General features: G+C 40.3%; 1 protein-coding gene across 7 annotated transcripts in view; it reads right to left on the bottom strand.

Moving 5' to 3' along the window:
• The window catches only part of LOC148845490 (mediator of RNA polymerase II transcription subunit 15a-like), a 122,292-nt gene that overhangs the window by 39,037 nt on the left and 57,630 nt on the right, over positions 1-25,625 (bottom strand). For 6 of the 7 annotated variants that reach the window (XM_088953182.1, XM_088953185.1, XM_088953189.1 and 3 more), the window contains 3 exons: positions 17,891-18,343; positions 6,468-6,659; positions 6,293-6,381 (listed from right to left, as the gene is read on the bottom strand). In XM_088953182.1, the coding sequence (XP_088809308.1) occupies positions 6,293-6,381; positions 6,468-6,659; positions 17,891-18,343 (734 nt within the window). The remainder of the gene's footprint in view (positions 1-6,292; positions 6,382-6,467; positions 6,660-17,890; positions 18,344-25,625) is intronic. The other variant, XM_088953188.1, reaches the window with a different exon arrangement.

Here is a 25,625-nt window from a genome sequence, read left to right on the forward strand (position 1 = left end):
ATGCCAGATAATTAGTTCCATCTAGCTTGACTATGGTCACAGTCAATAAAGAATCAACTGGAGTCCCCTGAACTTGTCTGAATTCAGCAACATTCTTATTTTCAATCTCTGAGGAGTCCATCCCTTTAAACACTTCAAATAAATTTCGACCAACTTCAACAAAAGTACTGAATGAGGATGAGCAAGGGCTGTGTTAAACCAGCCTCAAAGCAGCAATACACAAAACCAAATCACACCCGGAAGCTGTGAGAACCAAGACTGAAGCAACACCTTGTTGACTACATGAGACACTGAACAGCTTGGTTCGGCCTTCAAGAAATAATCAGAAAACTTCCAAACACTGTGCACCCAGTCCAAGCTCCTTTTCTAAACAGAAATTCCAGGAACTTATCAAAAAGTACCCCAAAAGAGCAAATAACAGTTTGTATTGATGAAGAGCCCCTTTTACAAACATAGTGTGGGCAGCAGAGAAGACCCCACTGTCAAAGGTGAAAAAACTGCTCAAGAACAATCCGTACAGGTGCCCAAAAACAACTCAAGGAAGCAACCACCCGCAGCACTGAATCCAAAGGTATTTTGGCAACTTGACAGTCCAGAAAAGAAATGAAAACAACCCAGAAATCTCTGGGTTAAACCAGATTAAAAAACAGCCGAATAGCTGTACAGTTTTCATAGAACCTTCGGACACTTCAACAATACAGAACAAAAAAAAAAAACCTAGAAATAACTGAGCACAACTTACAATCTTTGACTTAAGCTCCAAATTAGAAACCGACCTGTTTTCTCTGATTCTTCCTGATCACCGAACCACTCTCCAAGAGATTTGAATCTTGGGCACTTTCTTCAATCTCCAATGACCTCCAAGAATCAGGCAACACAAGCTGAAGCTTCCAGTCCTAGAACACTCTCATGTAGTCGGTTGGACTACACCCACATGAGAGCCCAAGCCAAGTTCAGGCCTGCTCTGATACCAAAATGGGGGACTGTTTAGAATAGATGCAGAAATCAAAAAGGAACAGTAGAAAATACTACTTCTTCTATGGAGTAGAAGGTGAAGAAGGAGATGGTGGCAATAAGGGTTCAGAGAATGAGAGTTTCAAACCTTGCTCTCTTCTCTTACACCTTAACACTATTTTATTAAGTTAAACTTGAACAATTACAAGGAGGCCTTTAGTTGGGCAAGAAATTAAAAGAACATAACATAGAAAGGATGGGCCTAGAATAAGGCCCATTACAGAAATGAATATAAAAGGTAAGAAAGAATAAACAACCTATGGGCCATTCAGCCCATCTTCTCTACTGCAAGAAACCGAGGCATACTAAGGACACTTGCTGGAAGCTTCATCCTGATCTTCTACCTGACAAGTTTAAGAATAACAATAGTTTTAAGAAGACCAGTCAGACAGGAAAGCCTAAGGTATCTAATGTTGCCACAGTACCCGAAGGAGGAAGTAAGGAGAGTGAAGAGAAGTCAACCATGGAACAGTTGGAAGCAATGAAGGCAGATTTTGAAAAGTATGGAAGGTTGTTAAATCATTTGGAAGCCATTGTCTCTACATCTCACTCTTCAAGAAACATATCTGCATTTGCTCACTCAGGTATTCATGCTTTTGCAAACCATGCTTCAGTTTCAGGTAATCATAAAATCCATTGGACCATTGATTTTGGTGCATCAGACCATATGACCAGCTTGTCTAATCTTTTTTGTTCATATCACCTTCTCTCTAGTAAAGAGAAAATATCTCTTGTTGATGTGTCTCTTTTTGCCATTTTTGGCAAGGGGCATATCAAGACCTCTAACACCTTTTTTTATCCTTTGTCCTTCATGTCCCTAAACTTAACACAAAACTTTTATTTGTTAGCAGCTTAACTAAATTCATGAACTGTAGTATAACCTTCTTTCCCACTCATTGTATTTTTCAAGACCTACAATCTCAGAGGATGATTGGGAGTGGCCATGAGGAAAATGAAATATACTTGCTGGGCACACCTGATAGGATTCTTGGACCACCTCATGGAGGTGCCTTAGAGTCAGTTTTGTCAGAGTGTTGACAAAGTCATGTTATGTCATTTTTGGTTTGGTCATTTGTCTTTTTCTACCTTGAGTCATTTGTTCCCAAATATGTTTAAGGGAGTTTCTTTATCAAGTCTTCATTGTGAGTCGTGTGAGCTAGCAAAGCATTGTAGACAATGTTATTTAGTAAGCAAAAAGATCAATTTCTCCTTTTCATATTGTTTACTCTAATGTGTGGGGGCCATATCATTTGCCTACTATGGGGGGTTATAGGTACTTTATCCTTTTTATTGATGATTATTCTTGTTACACTTGGATTTATCTCATGAAATCCCGGGATGAAGTACCAACTATTGTGCAAAAATTTCATGAACTTATTCTAACCCAGTTTAACACCCGAATCAAAATATTCCATTCTGATAATGCTAAGGAGTATTTTGAGAAAACCCTCTCATCCTATCTTGAAGCTTTTGGGGTTATTCATCAAAATTCTTGTTCCCACACTCCACAACAGAATGGAGTGGCAAAAAGAAAGAATCAACATGTGGTTGAGGTTGCCAGATCCCTCCTTTTTTCATCCCATGTTCCTATAAAATTTTGGTGAGATGTTGTCCTTATTGCTACCTTTTTGATTAACTATATGCCTTCCTGAGTTCTTGGCTTCAAAGCCCCACCTTTAGCCTTCTCTTTCTGGATGAGGATCTCTTCTCTCTTCCTCTCCGTGTTTTTGGGTGCACCTGCTATGTTCATGTTCACAGCTATTAAAGGCACAAATTTGAACCTAAGGCTCGTAAATGTGTTTTTCTAGGATATGCCTCTACATAGAAGGGATATTGTTGTTTTGATCCGGTTAGTGGCACCTGCTTTGAATCTCAGGATGTCACACTTGCTGAGTCTAATTTCTTTAGTATTCCTCCTAAGGGGGAACAATTTGAGGAATCCTTTGCTATATCTCCAACAGTTCCTTTTCCTGTTCCTTTTGAGTCGTTTGATGAGGTGTCCACTTCTCCCATTGGGCCTACCTCCAGCATTCCTACTCTTGTAATCCCTCCTCATCCTATTCTCCGAAGGTAGTACCAAAGACACAGATTCAGACATGGACAAGTTGTTTCCACTCCTACAGAAGAGCCTCTTGCTTCTCCCATCATTACTGAGGTAACAAGTCACCTTCCTCTGACCCATCTACTTCTTTCCCAGACCTTGATCTTCCTATTGCTCTTCGCAAGGGTAAGCGGAAGTGTACAACCCATCGTATATCTAAACACCTATCCTATAACCTTTTATCCCCTACCTACTACTCTTTTCTTGCTTCTATTCCTTCCCATGTGATACCCAGGTTTGTACCAAAAGCCCTATCTAAACCTGAATGAGGGATGCTATGATGGCTAAATTGGATGCTTTGCATAAGAACCATACCTAGGATATTGTGGATTTTCCAGAAGGGAAGGAACCAGTGGGTTGTAAATGGGTATTTGCCATTAAATATCATTTTGATGGCTCTATTGAGAGGTTTAAGGCCAGGTTGGTTGCTAAAGGCTACACTCAGATGTATGGTATTGACTATCTTGAAACCTTTGCCCCTATGGCTAAGATGACTTCAATCCGGGTTTTGTTGTCCCTTGCTACTACTTTTGAATGGCCTCTCCACCAGTTTGATGTTAAAAATGCCCTCTTGAATGGAGATCTACATGAAGAGGTCTATATGTCTTTGCCTCCGGGAGAGTGTGGAAAGGAAATGCAAGGGAATGTGTCTAAACTGTAGAAATCCATTTATGGTCTCGAACAGTCTCCTCGGCCCTGGTTTGAGAGATTCAGGGATGCTCTTATCTCATTTGGTTAAACACAAACTCAATCTAACCATACCTTCTTGAAAAGAAGTGGCTCTCTGGTGACCTTTCTAATAGTTTATGTTGATGATATTGTGGTCACGGGTAACGACACCTAGGAGGTAAGTAAACTCAAAAAGTTTCTTAACTCTAAATTTGGGATCAAGGATTTAGGAGATCTCAGGTATTTCTTGGGCATTGAAGTTGCTATATCTAAGGATGTTATCTTCATTTCTCAGCACAAGTATGTCCTTGCAGAAACTGGTAAACTTGGTGCTAAACCAGCCACCACTCTAATTGATCCTAATCATAAGCTTTCTGCTATAGATGGTGAACTTTTATCTGATAGGGGAGTGTTTCAGAGATTGCTTAGGAAGTTGTTATATCACTACATGAATTGGCCGGATACTTCCTATGCAATGAGTGTTATTAGTCAGTTTATGCATTCTCTCAGAGATACACATTTAGCTGTTGTAGAAAGTGTTGTGTATTACTTGAAAGGTACTCCAGGGAAAGGAATTCTATTTGACAAACATGGACACATGAAGCTGGAAGCATACACTGATACTGATTGGGCAGGATGTGTTGATGATAGGAAATCCACCTTGGGTTATTATGCTTTGGTGGGAGGGAACATTGTTTCATGGAGGAGTAAGAAACAATGGTGTGTCAGAATTATTGAGGCTGCAATCACTTTTAGAAGAATTGGGGGTTGATTATGAGAAGCCAATGACGCTCTACTATGACAACCAAGCGGCTATCAACATTGTACATAATCTTGTTCAACATGATAGAACTAAGAACATTGAGGTTGATAGACATTTTATTCAGGAGAAGTTTGCTTGCCATTTATTGCCTCAGAAGAACAGTTGGTTGATGTTTTGACCAAGGGAGTTCCAAGAGGGAAGCTGACACACTATATAAGCAAGTTGGGCATGATTGACATCTATGCTCAACTTGAGGGGGAGTGTAGAGAGTCTGGGCCAAATTGGCCCTAGTATCTTTTCTTGCAGTGTTTTATTTATTTATTTGTTTGTTAACAGGCCTATCTTTATGGGCCTGTTATTTCTTTTTATAAGTTCTCTTTATGTTACAGCCTAGCTGGCCACCCACTTAAGGGCATACTTGTAATTAGCCTAAAGAACGAAGTTTAACAAAAGGATTAGAGAAGGGAGAGAAGAGATAATTCAAACTCTTCTTCTTCTTCCTCTTCTTTTCTCCATCTTCTTCCTTTGTGCTGCTGTTCTCTACTTTTCTTTTTCTTTTATCTCTAATTTTAACCAAGTTTATATCAGTTTTAGAGGACTGATTCACATCTAAACCTAATCACAAGTTGAGTACTACTAATGGAGATGTTCTTCCAAATAGTAGGTTCTATTAGAGATTAGTTGGTCGCCTTTTTGTCTCTGTTTGATTAGACTTGACATATCTTATGTAGCGGGTGTGGTGAGCCAATATATGTATGAGACCAAGACTTCTCACATGCGAGTTGTTAATAAGATTCTTACCTATCGAGGGGACACCTTAGTAAAGGAATATAATGCTCCAACCACAAGCATCTAAAGATTGAGGCTTACATAGATGTAGACTAGGCAAGTTCTATTGATGTTAGGAGATCTACATTTGGCTATTTTGCCTTAGTTGGAGGCAATGTGATATCGTGGAGAAGAAAAAAATAGTTAGTTGTTTGTCATTCTAGCACAGAGGCAGAATATAGGGCATTCAAGCTGATGCCCCAATAAGACTCTATTGTGACAATTGACAACAAAGCATCCATAAACATTGTCCATAATCCAATTCAGCATGACTATACAAGACATATTGAAGTGGATAGACATTTTATCAGAGAAAAATAGCCAATGAATAGATATGCCTACCCTTTGTGAGACCAAAGGACCAACTTGTTTATTCTCTCACTGAGTTCACAAGCCAAAGTTTGTTAGGAAATATGGAAAGTTGGGCATGATAGATATCTATGCTCAGCTCGAAGGGGAGTTTTGAGAATGTGTAATGTAGGGCCTTTTTGGTCCTTTTTCATTTATTTGTATTTGGGCGACGAAGTAAGGGGTTTTATAAATATCATGTACGAGGATGTGGACAGTAACACACTCTTTTTTCTCTTCTTCCTCTTCTCTTCTCTAGTCAACTCAACCCTGAATCTTACAACTACATCATATTGTTTTGTCTATTAACCTTAGTTTCTTAGCTTTATTTTGTCTATAATTTTCATAATATTTCCATACAGAATTTCTGACATGTTTCCTATATTTGGATGATAGACATTTCCACGAACACTAACATTTTAAACCTTGTATAGGATAGCTTAATGGCATTGAATTTTAGGGAAATTATGGGACCAACACCAAGGATCTCAATATACTTAGGGTGGGTGGAGATCTGCTTCAGGTTAAATTTTAAGTTCCTGAAAGGAAAACCAAAAAATAACTCTCACCTCAATTCACCAGGCAACTTGTCTAAGGGTATAGGGGAACTATCTGGATAATTTGTGGGAACAAGCAATCGTAGAGGCAGAATTGGTGACTGCATAACCATAACCAAAAAGTGAGTAAGCAAATAGACAATAAATGTGTGGTGAAAATATTTGCAAGAAGTCTCAAGGAATGCACCATTAGTGATGATGGATAGTCTGGTATCAAGTCCACTTTCAGAGCCACTGTACTGAACGAGCACTTGACAATGGTGCCTTCACCACTTTCATCGGTGTCAGAACCTATAATTGGGATGGTATCCTCTTCAACCACAGTACTTATTAGCTGTTGGTTTATCTCCCTGATTTCTTTTAGTAGTGCATGGTTGGCCTGAAACAAAAGACTATTATTTCTCTAGAAAACAGAACTGAGAAGAGAAAAAGGAAATAATTAAAAAATGGCAGTGCCTAAACATTAAATCTACTAATTTTTCAACCTCTTAATGTCTTAAGACCACTAGAGCAATAAACTAGGTACAAACTTAAATACTTATGCATGGGAATGTTTAATACCAAACAAGTTTCTAGGCACATTCCTCTCCCTGAATTTATTTATCAGGCTGTAATTCACTAAAAAAATTGTGCAATAATCCATTCCAATTTCCATGAATCATAATGATTTCTGACTGAATATCATAAGCAAATAAACCAAAGAAACCTATGAGAAGCCCTTTAGATGCTAAAGAAAAGGTCAATTGAAATTGTTTTTACTTGTAATTGATTTAAATGACATAACTACAGTGAATGTGAACACTGAAAATTTAGAAGAATGATTGAAGGAGACCAGAATGGTGTGCATTGAAGTAGGAAAGTGTAGAGAGACTGGGTCGAATGGGCCCAAGCCCATTAGTGTCTTTCTTATTAGTTCTTTGTTGTTATGTTTTCTTATTGGGCCTTTTCTTTATGGCCCTTTAGCTCTTGTTTATGTTTTCTAAGTATAGTGCTGAAGTGGACGCCTACTTAAGGGCTGTTGAAATAATTTAGTTATTTGTGTTGGGGTCTGTTTGGCTAGTTAAAGCCTTTTTTTATTTTCTGTTATTGTACTCACTTACAGCAGGGGCACAAGAGTCTTTTCCTTCTTATTTCTGCCACCCTATATAATATAATAGAAGCTGGCACCGCCAGAACTATTCCATTGCTCCAAACCTTTTCTTCTTCCTTTCTTTCTTCTTCTCTTCTCTTCTTCCCTTCTCTTCTCTACTTCCTCATATTTCAATCGGATTTATTCCCAAGATGGTATTAGAGCAAGGCTGTTGAATCTGGGTGACCAAGTTTTCTCTTCAAGTTACTGAATCTGGGCGAAACAGAGGATTAAATCTGGGCTGATCAAATCAGATCTGCAACTGGTACAACCCTAAAGTTTTCTTTCTTCTTTTATTTCTTTCCTTGGTCGTGTACCAAGTGGAGAACAAATGAATCCAAACCACTAAATGTCGGCAGACTTTTGTGATGGTTATACCTCTTTTATTTGTTTGATCGTGTGATCCTGTACCTGTGAAAAGGTGACTGTAGGTCACAGATGACCTGTTTTCTCTACTCGATAGTCTGATTTCATGTGTGTTAGGATCTCTCTTATTGATTAATGCTGTGGTGGAACTTACTGGAAAACCAGTAGGCTGGGACTGTTCTTCATGCAGATCTGAAAATCATTCTCGTCATAGTTCTTCTTTGGAAATTGGTGCTGTTTTTTGTGCTCAGATTAAGTCCAGAACTGAATTGTTGTGTGTGGAGCCTTTGTCAATATAAGGAGGGATCCTAAGTTAAGAGTTTAGATTAAAAAAAAAAAAACTTTGTGTTTACCATGTCGTCTAAGAATTCTGCTACTTCAGAGATTTCAGGGAGCCACAATGGAGTGAGTGGGGGAATGGATATGAATTTCCCTATGGCTGTTATTCCTTTTGATGGTCTGAACTACCTTGAGTGGTCTAGGGGAATAAAACTCTACATCACTGCTAGGGGGAAAATATGATACATCAATGGGAGAGTGAAGGAACCGAAGAACGGAAGTGTTGAATATGATAGGTGGAACCAAGTCTTCATTGCGAGTCATGTGAACCTGCAAAACATTGTAGACAATCTTTTTCAATGAGTAATAAAAGATTTGATTCTCCTTTCCATATTGTGCACTCTGATGTGTGGGGGCCATATCATTTACCTGTTATGGGGGGTTACAAATATTTCATTCTTTTCATTGATATTTCTCTCGTTACACTTGGATTTACCTTATAAAATCCCGGGATGAAGTACCAAATATTGTACAAAAATTTCATGAGATTATATTTACCCAGTTTAACACTCGGATCAAAATATTCTGATCTGATAATGCAAAGGAATATTTTGAGAAGAGTCTTTCCTCCTACTTTGATTCCTTTGGAGTTATTCATCAGAATTCCTGCTCCTACAATTCTCAACAAAATGGAGTGGCAAAAAGGAAGAATAGACATGTGGTTAAGGTTGCGAGGAGCCTTCTTTTTGCTTCCCATGTTCCTGTTAAGTTTTAGGGTGATGTTGTCCTTACAGCTACATACTTGATAAACCAAATGCCTTCTCGGGTTTTGGGGTTTAAAACTCCCTTTAGCTTGTTTTTCCCAAATGAGGATCTCTTTTCTCTTCCTCTCAGGTTGTTTGGGTGCACTTGCTATGTTCATGTTCATAGTCATTAAAGACATAAGCATGAGCCTAAAGCATACAAGTGTGCCTTTTTTGGATATGCCTCTACACAGAAGGGGTACTGTTGTTTTGATCTAGTTCGTGGCACTCGCTTTGTTTCTAAAGATGTCACATTTGTAGAGTTTATTCCTTTCTTTGGTACTTCTCTTGAGGGGGAGCATTCAAAGGAATTGTTTGCATTGTCACCATCTGTTCCTCTTCCAATTCCCATTAAATCTTCTATAGAGTCTCCTCTAGTCGAGTCATCTATCCTTACTCCCCCTCCTCCTCCTATTCATCCTCATACTTTTCCTTCCCATCCTATTATCCAGAGGTGGTACCAGAGACAAAGACTCAGAGACATGAAAGTTGTTTCCACGCCTTCAAATGTGCCTCTTGCTCCTCCCATCACTACTGAGGTAACTGGTCAGCCCTCTTCTACTACTTCGGATACCTTCCCTGACCTTGATCTCCCTATTGCCCTTCGCAAAGGCAAATGGAAATGTACAGCTCATTGCATTTCCAAACACCTGTCCTACAACCTTCTTTCCCCTTCCTACTATTCCTTCCTTGCCTTTGTTTCCACACATGTGACTCCTAGATCTGTCTCAAATGCCTTGTCAAAACCAGAATGGAGGGGTGCTTTGATGACTGAACTACATGCTTTGCATAAGAACAATACCTAGGAAATTGTGGATTTGCTTGAGGGAAAGGAACAGGTTGCCTGTAAGTGGGTGTTCACTATTAAGTATCATTCTGATGGTACTATTGAGAGATATAAGGCCTATTTGGTTGCTAAAGGATATACCCAGATGTATGGTACTGACTACTTAGAAACTTTTGTCCCAGTAGCCAAGATGACTCCAATTCAAGTTTTGTTATCTTTAGCTACTGGTTTTGATTGGCTTCTTCATCAGTTTGATGTAAAGAATGCTTTTTTGAATGGGGACCTACATGAAGAGGTCTATATGTCTTTGCCTCCAGGGGTGTATGGGAAGGAGATGCAAGGAAAGGTCTATAAACTAAAGAAGTCTCTTTATGGCCTTAAACAACCTCTTAGAGCCTGGTTTGATAGATTTCAGGCTTCTCTTGTTGCTTTTGGGTACGTATAGACTCAATCAGATCATACATTGTTTGTTAAGAGGAGAGATTCCTTATGACCCTTCTGATTGTCTATGTTGATGATATTGTGGTTATTGGTAATAATACTCGGGAAGTTGTTCATCTCAAAAGCTTTCTTAACACTGAGTTTGAAATTAAAGACTTGGGAGAACTCAGATATTTCTTGGGAATTGAAGTTGCCAGATCTAAGGATAGTATCTTCATTTCTCAACGGAAGTATATTCTTGATCTCCTTGCAAAGACTGGCAAACTGGGGGCTTGACCTGCTTCTACTCCTATAGACCTAAATCATAAGTTACCAGCTACTGAAGGTGAACTATTGCCTGATAAGAGAGTGTTCCAGAGACTGGTTGGGAAGTTATTATACATTTGCATGACTCGGCTAGATATTTCCTATGCAGTTAGTGTAATCAGCCAATTTATGCATTCTCCCACAGATGCACATTTAATAGCTGCTGAGAGAGTTTTGTGCTATCTAAAAGGGACTCCAGGGAAAGGTATCTTGTTTGCTAAGCATGGACACATGAAAATGGAAGCATACACTGATGCTGACTAGGCTGGATGTATTGATGATAGGAGGCCCACTTCAGGTTACTGTGCTATGGTAGCAGGGAACATTGTATCATGGAGGAGTAAGAAGCAGTTTGTAGTGGCAAGATCCTCAACTGAAGTAGAGTACAGGGCAATACCACATGAAGTTTTTGAACTTTTGTGGTTGAGATCACTTTTAGATGAATTGGGTATAGACTGTGAGAAGCCAATGATGTTATACTGTGACAACCAGGTTGCTATTAACATTGCACATAATCCTATTTAACATGACAGAACTAAGCACATTGAAGTTGACAAGCATTTTATATGAGAGAGAGTTGCCTCAAGAGAAGTCTATCTACCATTTGTTGCTTTTGAGGAATAGTTGGCTGGTGTTTTGACAAAAGGTGTTCCTAAAGGAAAGCTGGTTCACTATATAAGCAAGCTGGGCATGATAGATATCTATGCTCAGCTTGAGGGGGATTGTAGAGAGATTGGGCTGAATGGGCCCTAGCCCATTAGTGTCTTTCTTATTAGTTCTTTCTTGTTATGTTTTCTTATTGGGCCTTTAGCTCTTGTTTATTTTTTCCAAGTATAGTGCTGAGGTGGATGCCCACTTAAGGGCAACCTTGTAAATTTTGTAACTTAAGTAAGTTTATTAAAAGATTAGTGGGGTAAAAGAGGAGATTATCGAACCCCTTTCTTCTCCAATCTTTCTTCTTCTTCTTGCTGTCTTCCTCTTCTTCCTTACTTTCTTTTGCTTTAATCTAAAACATTCTGCTAATTTTATTGGTTTGAATCACATCTGAAAGTTTGGAAAAAGTAGTCCTCCCAGCATAACATAGATACTTCAGAGTTCAAACCATGGTTTTCAAACCACCATTGACCCAGACGGGCAGACCGTTCGACCCGGGAACTGTCTAGGCAACTGGTTCCCTTTTACCCCAAACCCGATCCTTGGACAAAAACTATTGAGTCGGTCAATAACCCATTGACCCGAGTAGTCAAACCATCGACCTGTTGACCCATTAAATGGTTTTTGGGCATTTTTTACTTTAAATTTTTGTTGTCAGAACATGATGTTCTTTTGAACCGAACAGTCAAACCGTCAACCCGAAGCAATGGAAGCTCACCTTTCTTCTTCCCATCGCCATTTTATATCCTTGCTATCCTCTGTTTCCACTCCCAAAACTGTCCAGGAAGCTCTTACCTCTCCAAGGTGGTGACAAGCAATGGAAGAGGAATTATCTGCTTTACAACACAATCACACGTGGGAACTTACTACTCCCCGGTAAGCATGTTGTTGGGTGTAAGTGGGTCTACACAGTGAAGTATCTTTCAGAAGGCAGTGTGGAACGATTAAAGGCCAGGTTAGTTGCCAAGGGATATTCTCAATTGTATGGTGTTGACTATATGGAGACATTTTCTCCTGTGGCTAAAATTGGCTCAGTTCGAGTATTGATTTCATTAGCAACAATGTATGACTAGCCTCTCACAACTTGACATCAAGAATGCCTTCTTGCACGGTGATCTAATTGAGGAAGTATATATGGAGCAACCACTAGGGTTTGTTGCTCAGGGGGAGGATGGTAAGGTTTGTAGACCTAAAAAGGCAATTTATGGGCTGAAACAATCTCCATGTGCGTGGTTTTGGAGATTTAGTGAAGTAGTGAAAAACTTTGGGATGAAACAGAGTCAAGTAGATCATTATGTGTTCAACCATGACTCAAAAGATGGGAAAATCTTGCTAGTTGTCTATGTGGACGATATTGTCATAACTGGCAATGACAACAATGGGATTGACAAATTGAAAAACTTCCTACAGGATCACTTCCACACGAAGGATCTAGGTAAGCTAAAATACTTCCTGCGAATAGAAGTTGCAAGGTTAAGACATGGAATTAACATATGTCAAGGAAATATGTCATTGACCTGCTTGAAGAAATAGGGTTGTTAGGTGCCAAACCAGCCAAAACACTTATGGAACCAAATGCTAAGTTGAGTTTGATGCAGGTGAAGAGTTTGATGATCCTGGAAGGTACAAGAGGTTGGTGGGAAAATTGAACTATCTAACTATCACACAGCCAGATATATCATTTGCTGTAAGTATGGTGAGTCAGTTTATGCAACATCCTCGGGTTCCTCATTGGGAAGCAGTTATAAGGATAATTAGGTATCTGAAGGGTGCTAGGTCGTGGTCTGTTATACAAAAGTGGAGGAATTCTTGAGATAGAAGGGTATATAGATGCTGATTGGGCTGGTTTTGTGTCAGACAGAAGGTCCACTACAAGATAGCGTACCTTCCTTGGTGGCAATCTGGTAACTTGGAAGAGCAAGAAACAAACAGTGGTGGCAAGGAGTTGTGTAGAAGCTGAGTACAGGGCTATGGCTCATACTACATATGAACTAGTATGGTTGAAGAAATTGTTACAAGAGATGGGGTTCTCAATTGACAGACCCATGAGGTTATACTGTGATAATTAATCTGTTGTACACATCTCTTCTAATCCAATCTTCCATGAGAGAACAAAGCATATTAAAGTCGATTGCCACTTTGTAAGAGAAAAAGTGATCAGTGGAGTGATAACTACATCTCATGATTGATCAAAAAAAAAAAAACATCTCATGTGAGTTTAGGAAACCAGTGGGCATATCTATTTACAAATGAGCTGTCTCGGGGCAGAGTAGATTACATAGATTACATATGTGACAAGCTGGGACTATATGGCATATATTCTCCAACTTAAGGGGGAGTGTTGGTAACACGATGTATAGAGTCTGACACCTGCCCGGTGCTGGAAGGTCGGAAGGAGAAGTGTTATAAGCTTTGAATGGAAGCCCCGGTAGCGAAATTCCTTGTCGCATAAGTAGCGACCTGCACGAATGGTGTAACGACTGCCCCGCTATCTCCGACATGGACCCGGTGAAATTGAATTCTCCGTGAAGATGCGGAGTACCAACGGCTAGACGGTAAGACCCCGTGCACCTTGACTATAGCTTCGCAGTGACAACCTTGATCGAATGTGTAGGATAGGTGGGAGGTGGTGACACACAACGACCAATCCTGAAAGACCACTCTTTCGTCTAAGGATGCCTTCCAGGGTATCCATACCTGGAATGATGCACGTGGATACTTTCTTTTGCTTTCTTTTTCCCTCTCTCTTACCCCCCTAAAAAGGAGCGAGATGCGGTACTTTCTTTGTTTCTTTTGCTTTTTTCTTGTTAGTGCAAGAGGATGGTGACTTGCCAGTGAGGGCGACGAGGATACCAAGAGACGCTAGGATCGCTCTCTAGGGCCTTCACACCGCAAGCTCAATATAGTGATACTGACCTCTGCGTGCCCTCTATGGTGTTTGCCAGCGGGCAAGTGCTTGGTAGGCCAACAGCCCAGTGAACCGGGCGGGGCACTCGACGAAAGGGGGGCACACTGAGCAAGCGAAGAAAACTACAGGATTGGTACCCATATTTGGTTTAGAGTTGGGGCTTTCTTCGCATGCTCTTGGGCTTTGAGCAACCTGACGCATTGCAGCGCCTTAGCGAGCTCTTCCCTTAAGTGTAAAACTGCAGATTGTGATGCGTTTCCACTACATAAGAAAAAACTGGAATTAGATCTTGGAAATGATCGACTCAAATATATGCTCATCATAAGCTTTTTTTGTATTCCTCCCCAGAAGCATCCAGCAGCGCCACGCCAGTAGAAAGAGTTAAGATACTAAGCAAAGCTGCTGTTGGGGAACTCGGTAGAAGCGATTTGCCGTTGCTGTGATGACGCAGTTGAGTGTTCATTCGATCCACCACTAAGGCCAGGCCGATCAAACCTATCCTTGGGTTCGATCCAGCAAGTGATTCCCTCCCCAAAACCGGGATAGTCGTTAGGTCATGAATTGAATGCGAGGGAGAAAGATAAGTAGTTGGCGGGGGCCATCCGTTATCGGTCCATATTGGGCCCCTCTCATCCTCTGATCCTTTATCTACCGTTCAATCTATTGATGAGATTTCTTCTTGACTGGCATATCATGTGGATCACCCGAAGCAAGATCTTATTATGCATAGTACCTCTATGGACAACTACTATGTCTATGCCGCCTCCAGTATATCATGGATATCGTATCTACGTAATAGCAGAATGACTCCCTCTTTGAACAGTACAGTCAAGAGGGAAACACAGAAAATAGGGGTTGCTCCTCATTGGTATAGGGGTACTTTTGGTCTTTTCTCTATCTAATAAAAAGTGAATGGTCTGTTTTATTCAAGTTTAAGTTATGTGTCCCATCTCTAATAAGGGACAATACTGTCTTTTGTAATTCTGATTACACATTATAAATACAAAGTGAGTCGGCTGGGCTAGGTGGCTTTTTCTCTCCTGGCCGAACCCTTATTCTTTTCTTTTTCTTCTTCTTCCTCTTACATACTTTGAACCTAGAACTGAATAGGATTAATCTACCTATTTACAGCTAGAAAAACTGTATCATGTCCATGTTTTTTCTTGCTATTAAGGGAGGACTGAGTGTATAGTCTAGTCTCCTCCCATAATAGTTTACCCGATACGGTGTCCAGGTCAGACACATTTTCCCTGCTGAGTATGCTACATCTTATCAACTCATAGTCGGGTCTAAGGTTCATAAGAAAGTGCATGATCTTCTTTTGATCGAAATGCCTTTTCATAGTTGTCACAATAATCAGTCGTTGTGGCCCCAAGATGAACAAGTTCATATTTTGTCCATAGATTAACAAAACCAACATAATATTCCTGCATTCTTCTCTCCCCCTGGGTATATGAAAATTTGTCCATTTCAATCTGACATTGTCTGGACGTATTTGACTGCTGATACACCTTCTCAAGGTAGTCATACATCTCCTTAGCAGTTTTCAGGCCCCTCATATGGATAGCTACATCAACAGCAATTGAACTTAATATCTAGGAAACTATTTGGGCATTACTGATTTTCCACTGTTTCAGCCCTTTAGCATCTGTAGCATCAGGAATGGCTGTGGTACCATCCAGATAGCCCCGCATACCCTTCCCTTCAACAAATAATTGGAAATATAATTTCCAGAGAGCATAGTTTGTTCCATCGAATTTCACAGATATGATGTCACTCCTTTCAGATCCCATATGCAGTCAAGAAACCAAAGAAAGACTATAACAATAACCAGAAGTCAAGAGGAATACCTTGAGAGTGAGATAATAATCACCAGGAATCACTAAGACCCTTAGAGTAAGAAAACAAAGTCTGAAACCTAAGTTGAAAAATCAACAGTCCAAAAAAGGAAACTATAAGTAGTAGCTGCCCAAGGAAGAGGATCAAAACTTCACCAAATCAAGAGATATTTGACACCAGATCTGAAGTTTGGCCCTGATCTGAGATCTCCCAAGAGAGATCTAGTGAAATCTCTCATGCGGAGTTCAAACTTTATCTGTACAGTAGGTAGGGTTGATCAAAAACAACCCTATACACTCCACCGATTGAAGGGTTCAGTAGATCTCAGTAGAGAGATGAAATTACTAGCCACAGAAAGTGATAAAGAAGCAAGAATAAGATCAGAGAGCAACCTGCTTTGATACCATGTCAGTTTCAGTCGAAGAAGTGAAGAGACAAGAGAGTCACATGAAAATGGATGGATGTGTACAGTCCCACACACCCAGAAAAAAGATATTTATATATTAATGTGAGAATGGACAGTTATGTCCTTACAAGTGTAAAATATGTACAGTAATGTACAAAGAGATATACAAAAGAACCATATAAAAGAAGGTAAAATTACAAAATTACCCCTCATCCTCTCTACAGTCCAACATAGGAAACTTTGATATTTTAGCCTAGTGGAGAGCTCAAGAAAATAATTATCCCGTTCTTGCTGCTATGGCACGTGATCAAGTAACCCCTCTGATGTTCATAATAGCATTGGAATCTTGTTTTAGTACAAGAAACATGTTGCTAGATAAGGGAAGTCAAATGATAGATGAAACATTGTAGATGTGCATTTGTTTCAAAGATTGGTTGGATGCAAAAGATATACTACAAGATAAAAGGGGGCATGACATGCCATCCAATGTATCACCAGGAGAAGAGGAAAGTAAGACTCGAAGAAAATTTTTTAGATTATTTTAAATTTTGAACTTTACAATTTTATTTGTACCTTATAAGTTATTAGTAATTTATTTCAATTTCATTGTATATTTTTATTTTCAATTTTGTTATAGCATTTTTTCAATTTCATTTAATCATTTTATATTTTGATTGTATGAATTGATTATTCGTATAGAATAAAATTTTAAGATGACTTTTTTTTCAAATTGTTTCTACAATAATTGAATTTGTCATTTTTTCCCTTCAAATTTTCATTATTTTTTGAGTTTTTACTTTTTTGAAATGGAATAATACAGGTCAGCCTGGCCTTTCCCAGTCTGAGGCCCCAACTCATCTCGGGCTCCACCCCTAACCTATACGAGCCTTGCTAGGCCAGCACGACCCAATACAGTATGGGCAGCACGAAAATGTGGGCCCAAATGGCCCACATTAAACCACTATTTCCATGTCTTGTGTCAACCATTTGAATTTCTTCCTTTTATCAAAATAGCAAGTCAATTATTATCCAATCACCAAATCCTCATTTATTCCTTTAGGAAAAGACTTTAATGAAATAGGATTGAGTTAAAATACTGCCCAATGCAATCAACCATGCAAACTCTTCGGGATTCAAAGCTTAAAACTAATGGTTCTGCAGGGAATGAGGAATATTTTAGTTGAGGGTGATTTCCAAAATATTATATGCTGGATGAGGACCCAGGATCAGATCCCGTGCAATTAAGGGTGGCTGATTCTTTGGCAAGAGATAGGATTGGGAGGGATATCCTTGAATGGGGCTACTTGGGGCCAGGTTGTAATCTGCAACAGATTTGTTCCTATTTCTTTTTTTTTCTGCTTTTTAGGCTTCTTTTGATAAAAGCTGCTTTGTACTCATTGGCCTGCTGCCCACCTTGATTAGCAGTTTGGTGTTCTTTCTTATTTAATGAAATACATTCAGCTTTTTTTATCAAAAAATAGGAAAAAATTTTGATATTTTGAATCGATCCCTGATGAATGGGGAGATTTCACCAAATATCACTGATATTGTGGACATGATTCAAATAGCAGGTTTGATGGTCAGGAGAAACTTCTTTATATGACTAGAGACAACAAAATTATGCAACCACATAGACAACTTCATTAATAGCTTGTAATATCATAGAACAAAGCATAACAACAAACATCATACCTCAATTCTAGGTCTTTTGATCCTAGATGTCGCAGTTGAATTGAACTCACACACTTCCAGAGAGTGTAACTGCTCGAAATCATCATCTGTAATGCTCGATGAGACATCATTCAAGGGCATTGAACTTGTCTGACGCTTCATTTTCTTTGTTGCATACCTTTTGTCTTCCATGACCTGATCAACAGAATCTATTTTCTTCACATGACTCAAAGGTTGGTCATCATTGCTGCAACCAAAGGCTTCAACCACCAAAGTATCAAGGCATTGAAATATGACATCTTGTGAGAAGAATTTTCTTCTTTGCAAATGAAGCTTTTGCATTTCCACCAAATCCTCATTAATAGAATGTATGGATTCCTTGCTAGGTTCTGACCCTGTTATTCTATCAATATTAACAACTGACTTAATCTCACCCATAGAAGCACCCAATGCTTTAGATGATATAGATTTAACCTGAAAAGTTGGAACATCAAAGATATTTAGCACACAGCCAATTAAACTGAAGTAAACTTCACAAAGATTCCCATTGGGTCAAGGAGGTCCACAAAGATGCCCATTTTCTTTGAGTTGGATTTAGAGAGGTTTCTACGTGTTATGGAGCTTGCTTATGGAAGGTAACAATAAAATTTCAGCAATTCCTTGCACATAATAAGTTTTTGGAAGGTGAAGGTTCTATAGTTAGGTATATGGAGAATGGGTTGTGTAAGCCAGCAATGTTATGTGGATCTATGTCCAAGATTGTATAGGTTGAGATCTAGAAATTTGATAGTGAATCAGTGTTTTGAAGAGAAGAACAGGTGGTGCAAACATTTAGAACTTTGCTTGATGGAAGAAGTGGAGTGTACAAATATGTTCATCAGGTCAGAAGCCTCAAGGATTTTGCCTTCATCACCTGGTGCAAATGTGGTAGAAGAACATCCTAAGATCCTTTATTTGGAAGTCCACTTATGATGAAAGCATTAGAAATAAAGTGGCTCCAAATGAACTTTGAGAAATCCATATCTAGGGTGGAGGCATTTCCATGTTTATTGGAATTTCTTTATATCGTGTGCTTCAATCAAGAAGAGTTTATATGTGATAGAATTCAGGTCTGCCTTAGACTCCGGCCTGAGTTCAGTTATGTAGAAGAAGAAAAGGTGAGAGAGAGAGAGAGAGAGAGAGAAAGAGAGAAGAGAGAATTCTGGTTCGAATTGAAAGAGTCAACTTGACTTCTCTCAGTCGGCCAGTAAATATTTATATTATTATTAAAACATAACTAAAAAGACCTATGTGCCCTTACTTAAGTTAAGAGCACTTGTTCCAACACAACCTTATAGATCAGCAACATTAATCAAGGTATAAAGACAGAAATACCCCTACGCTAACACTCCCCCTCAAGCTGGTGAGTATATATCATATACTCCCAGCTTGTTACATATGTAGTCCACTCTTCCCCGACTCAAGCCTTTTGTAAATAAGTCAGCCCACTGATTTCCTGTATTAACATGTGTAGTGTCTAGCTCTCCATTCAGCACCTCCTCCCTCACAAAGTGATAGTCAACCTCAATGTGCTTGGTCCTTTCATGAAACACTGGATTAGAGGAGATATGAACTGCAGCCCGATTATCACAATAGAGCTTCATTGGAGTGTTAATGTTGTACCCTACTTCCTGTAGAAGGTTCCTTAGCCACACTAATTCACAAGCGGTGTGCGCCATAGCCCTATATTCTGCTTCTGCACTGCTTCTTGCCACAACCGTCTGCTTCTAACTTTTCCACGTTACTAGGTTACCTCCCAAAAATGTGCAATAGCTTGTAGTAGACCGCCTATCAGACATAGACCCGGCCCAATCAACATCAGAATACCCTTCTATTTCAAGTTTTCCCCCACTCTTGTATATCAGACCGCAACCCGGAGCCCCTTTTAGATACTTCACAATTCTCAAAACTGCATTCCAATGAGGAGTCAGAGGTTTTTGCATGAATTGGCTTACCGCACTAACTGCAAATGAGATGTCTGGTCTGGTGATGGTTAGGTAGTTCAGTTTGCCCACAAATCGTCGGTATCTGCAAGGGTCTTCAAACACTTCACCCATATCACTACTTAGCTTGGTATTTGTGTCCATGGGTGTGTCAGCTGGTTTGTCACCCAACAGGCCTGTTTCTTCCAGCAAATCAAGCACATACTTCCTCTGGCACAGGTTAATCCCATAATTGGATCTCGCTACTTCTATCCCCAAGAAGTATTTCAGTTTACCCAAATCCTTTGTCTGAAAGTGATCCTGTAGATAAGTCTTCAGCCTGTCAATATCAATGTTATCATTCCCAGTAATAACAATATCATCTACATACACCACTAACAGTATTTTTCCTCCCAGAGAGTCATGACTAAATACAGAATGATCAACTTTGCACTGTTTCATACCAATTTCTTTACCACCTCACTGAACCTACTAAACCATGCTCGAGGAGACTATTTAAGCCCATATATAGCCTTCTTTAGTCTGCACACCTTACCATCCTCCCCCTGAGCAACAAACCCTGGAGGTTACTCCATGTATACCTCCTCGAGTAAGTCACCATGCAAAAAGGCATTCTTGATATCAAGCTGATATAGTGGCCACTCATACATGGCTACAAGAGAGATCACAACACGAACTGACCCTATCTTAGCAACCGGTGAGAAGGTCTCTGTGTAGTCAATACCATAGGTTTGGGAGTACCCTTTTGCAACTAACCGTGCTTTCAGGCGTTCAACACTACCACCAGGCAAATACTTAACCGTATAAACCCATTTACAACCAACAACTTGCTTCTAAGGAGGAAGAGCAGTGAGGTCCCAAGTATGATTATAATGAAGGGCTGAGAGTTCTTCTTCCATGGCACGACACCACCCTGGAGAGGCAAGGGCTTCCTGGACATCTTTAGGAACAATAACTGATGATAACAAGGTAACAAACTGGCGATGGGAAGCGGAAAGGTGAGTCAAAGAAACATAATTAGAAATGGGATGAAGGGTGCAAGTATGTTTACCTTTCTGCAAAGCAATGGGTAGATCAAGCTCAGATGCTAAGTGCGGGTCTGGTGCTGGATCCGTCGACGGAGATGTAACCGGAGAAGTAGTAGCTAGTGCGCATGGGCGATGTGTATACACATGACAGATAGGTGGGCGTTCAACAGGTGGTGGCACCGGAGGCAAGGATTTGGTCACAACTGGAACAAAGGAAGGAGGATCGACAACGGGAAGTGGAAGAGGAGGAGGTGATGAGGAGGAAGAAGCATCACCGGACCCCAAAAAGAACAGAGTAGACTCAAAGAAACCAACATTAGCACAAACAAAGGACCGTCGAGAACTAGGATGGTAACACCTATACCCTTTCTGGGTCCGAGAATAGCCAAGAAGGTGCACTTGAGAGAATGGGCATCGAACTTGTCATTCCCGGGACCCAAATTATAGACGAAGCAGACACACCCAAAAACTCTCGGCGTAAGAGAGAACAGAGACAAAGTGGGAAACAAGACCTGAAATGGAGAATGACCATCAAGGATGAACGTGGACATCCGATTAATCAGAAAACAAGAGGTAAGCACTACATCATTCCAAAAGGGTTTGGGAACATGCATGTGATGCATTAGGGATCTTGCTGTTTCAAGGAGATGGCGATTCTTTCTTTCAGCCACCCCGTTTTGTTGTGGGGTGTAGGTACACGAGGTCTGATGTATAATGCCGTATTGGTCCAGGTATTCCTGAAATGATGAGGATAAATATTCACGGCCATTATCAGAACGAAAAACTTTGATGTGGGTACCAAATTGGTTATGAATCTCCGCATAAAATTTTTGGAAAATGGTAAACAATTCACTTCTTTCTTTAATTAAATAGAGCCACGTCATCCTTGAAAAATCATTCACAAAAATGACAATATCTGCATCCATTATATGACATCACTTTATAAGGACCCCAAACATCTGAATGAACTAAAGAAAAAGGACTCGACACACGGTTATCAACCCTAGAACCAAAGAGAACACGATGGTGTTTCCCAAACTGACACGACTCACAATCCAAAACAGAAAGCCGACTCAAGGACAGGACTGTTAGACAGTTTTGTATGCCCTTAGCTTCAATCAGAATGATGTACTTTATGAGTTTATTGTAAATGAATAAAAGTACATATTTGATTCATGTTCCCTTGGTATGTTTTTGTGTAATACCCTTAAACTGGACACTTAATGAGACTCGTGTTAGTTTAGAATGTTCACAGCCAGTGGATCGGTCTGGGGAGACCTATCCTTATAAGACTGATACTGTTGTGCCACCAAGTTGGTTGGGGTGGCCTGTCTCAGCTGCCAAGGTGAGACCCTAGGTGCATACAGTGTAGGATTAATTGAATCTTTGAACTGGACCAGATTTCTAGTATTGCCTTGGACCTTGGAGATTGATGGGCAAAACTGGAAAGTTACACCCGACCCCTAGACTCGATTATGATACTGCACTAGGTGTCAGATTGGGCTGTCTTTGATGTACCAATCAGTGAGATCCTTAGCGGGGGTCAAAACCTGGGTATGTTGGGACAGTCTGAGAATTCATTTGAGTGGGTGATCATAGTGACAAGATCAGCCCCTTTGTTGGACAAAGGTAATGATCGGGGATGCACTCTCACTGATGGAAACCAAGACTGCCGGCAGCCGATTTCAATCGTTGAGATTTGTTTTGCAAAGTATATTTTATATGAGATATAAAAGTATATATATTATGGTTTCTAAAAGGTTTGCAAAAAGGTTTTAATTCCCGGGATCTAGATAAGTAGAGAGTGCAACACTGTTCCTTGCAGCCGAGGGAAAGGTTCTCTCTTGTCGGGCAGTGTATGATCATTATAGGCTGAGAGGTTAAGTGTAAGACCATTGAGAATAATACCTGATGGGCTAATCTTGCATCTGCCCACAGTTCCTGGGTGTTACAAGGTGGCTTGGCCCAGGGACCACTTAGGGTAAGTGTTGGGCCCATAGAGCCCATTTGATGGGTTTCAGGGGGTGCACTGTCCATAACAGTGTATTCGGCCAGCCCTTGTAACAAAGGCTGGGCCGAACCCATGTGGATGATGTGTAGATCAATGCTTGGGTCGCACACCAAACAAGGAAGCCCAACTGGGCAGCAATTAGGAAGGTTAAGTAAGCACATAAGCTTAATGGGCCTAAAGCCCATTTCGAACTGGGCTATTTAATTAGTTAAATATGGGGCCAATTCTAAGATGGATTAGTAGATAGGATAGGGTCTTGACCCTATCCATTCAGAGAGTCCAGATCTGAATGTGATTCAGGTCTAGAAATTTCCTAATGAGATTAGGAGAAAGCTAATCTAATCTGCAGATAAGATAGGGGTTAATCCTTTTCACCTAAAGAGATGTTTTGATCCAAATAAGATTTGGATCAACAACTCCTAATTGGATTAGGAGCTGATCCTTTGGGGTTAAAACAAATAAGGAGGGGGCGGCAGCTTTTAGAATAGACATACTCACATTCTCTTGAGTGCTGAAAAAGACAAAAGAAAGAATTAAACAACCCTGCAGAATTCTTTCTTGCCGCCTCCTTGTTCTTGCCGCCCTGTTTGCCAGTTCGATCTCCAATTGTGGGAGAAGTCAAGATCGATCTTGACATCAATTCTTTGAGAAAGAATAGATAGGAAGTTGTGCTCACATGCCATCCTGTTGTTTCTTGCGAAGGATAGAATTCTTGGAGAAGAATACTGTTGATTTTGCTCCATCCTGCACTACACCATCTTCAGTGGGAGCAGTCTTTGGATCCTTCCTTGGGCGTGAACACCTTCGTTGGGAGATATTACTTCTCCATATTGAGTATAATCTTCTCCTACTACTTTTGGTTCAGATCTGGTTCAGTTTATGGTTCAAGATTGATCTTTGAAAATATGATTTTCTAAATAGGGAATGTGATTCCTAGTTGAAAGGGAGATAAATATTTTTGAAATTCGCCCCTTTATTCCGCAAGATTTGGCCGTCCATACAATGGATCTCTCATCCCTTCAGGGACCAAGGACTTCAAGACTTTTAGCGATGGATGACCAAATCGGCAGTGCCACTAGAGAGGAGAAAGAGATGACTGGAGAGTTGTTGAGGTTCTACCACCACCACCGTAAAGATAATACAATCCACCTGCTTCATGCCCTCCACCAATCTTCATCTCTGTCTTGAGATCCTGAAAAACACACATAGAAGGATAAAAGGTAATGGAGCAATTAAGTGATTTGGTCAGCTTACTAACAGACATAAGGTTAAAAGGCAATTTAGGAACATACAGAACTGAAGAGAGGGATACAGGATCTAAGTCAACATTACCAACACCACAAATTGAGGATGTGGAACCATTAGCAAGGGTGACAGATTGTGATGTTGAGCAATGAGATAAGGAGGAAAACACATCTGGAGTTCAAGTCATGTGATCGGAGGCTCCAGAGTCAATGATCCAGGGATTGGGTGTAGATGTCAAACAAGCCATACCTGAGTGAGCAAAAGTTGTCGTGTTCTGCTGTGATTGGATAAACCCCTCATATTCATCACGGGGAACACTCACCATCTCCTTCATGGGACCATCTGTGGATGTATGAGGCATCTGGTCAAATGAATGGTTCTCTTGTCTAAAGCTGGAACTTGAGTCACCGGTCGCGGCATGATTGGCCCAGATTGAGGGAGGACCATGTAGATCATAACAATAGTTGATGGTATGTCCATCCATACCACAATGAGTGCACTTCCTCGGGCCTGAGCTACGTCCTCTACCACGGGCTCCCCCTGAATCTCTGCTCCCAATACGACCATCACCACAGTTATGAGTAGACCCACCATTGCCATTTTGGCCATATGCAAAACCACTACCACCACCACAGCCAGACTGAGCTCCCTGAGCTCCACCTCTAACACCACGGCCTCTCAATGCAGCAAAGGAAGATCTATCTGAGATATTAGAGTTCTCAGTAGATCCGATAGAAATCCTCCGGAGTCGAGCAAATACCTCTTCTAGGGATGGAAGAGCTAATCCCCCTAACATCTAAGCCCGTACTGGTTCATATTCAGACTTTAGTCCCACCAAAAATCTAGTCACATCAAGCTGCTCTCCCTGTTGTTGCTGAATCTTGACATCATAAGTGAGAGGATGATAGACATTCAACTCATTACGTATGTTCCTCATGTTGGCATAGTACTCCTCAAGACTCTGATTGCCCTGTTGTAGGTCAAAGTACTCTTGATAAAGCTGATAAACTCTGGTTGTATTGTCCTACCCCAAATACAATTTCTTCGCATGGTCCCACACATCTTTGGTAGTATCAAGGAACATGAAGTTCACACTAATCCTGGGTTCCATACTGTTCCACAACCATGTGATGATCTGAGCATCCTCTTGCTCCCAGTCTTCATACTCGTGAGAGTTAGAGGAGGGTCTCTCCTCTTTGATGTGTTTTACCTTCTTCTTTGTCTTTAGAAAGACTTCAACGGATTTAGCCCAAGGCACGTAACTCTCTCAATTTAATTTAATGGAGGTCATTTGAACATTCAGGTAGTTTGTAGGCACCACCACACTAGGTTTATAATCATTATTGTCTCCCATTATGTTATCACCAATTCTGCCCACTTGCTGAATTCTATTATCACAAAGATCTGCACACTACACACCATTAGGTCACACCTGTCACACTGATTGCAGCACTTATTGTTGCTGGAATGTGTGCTCTTTACACCACAAA

The sequence above is a fragment of the Nelumbo lutea genome, chromosome 7, assembly GCF_056320005.1.
Source record: "Nelumbo lutea isolate HS-2025 chromosome 7, American lotus-T2T, whole genome shotgun sequence".
Taxonomy (NCBI): domain Eukaryota; kingdom Viridiplantae; phylum Streptophyta; class Magnoliopsida; order Proteales; family Nelumbonaceae; genus Nelumbo; species Nelumbo lutea.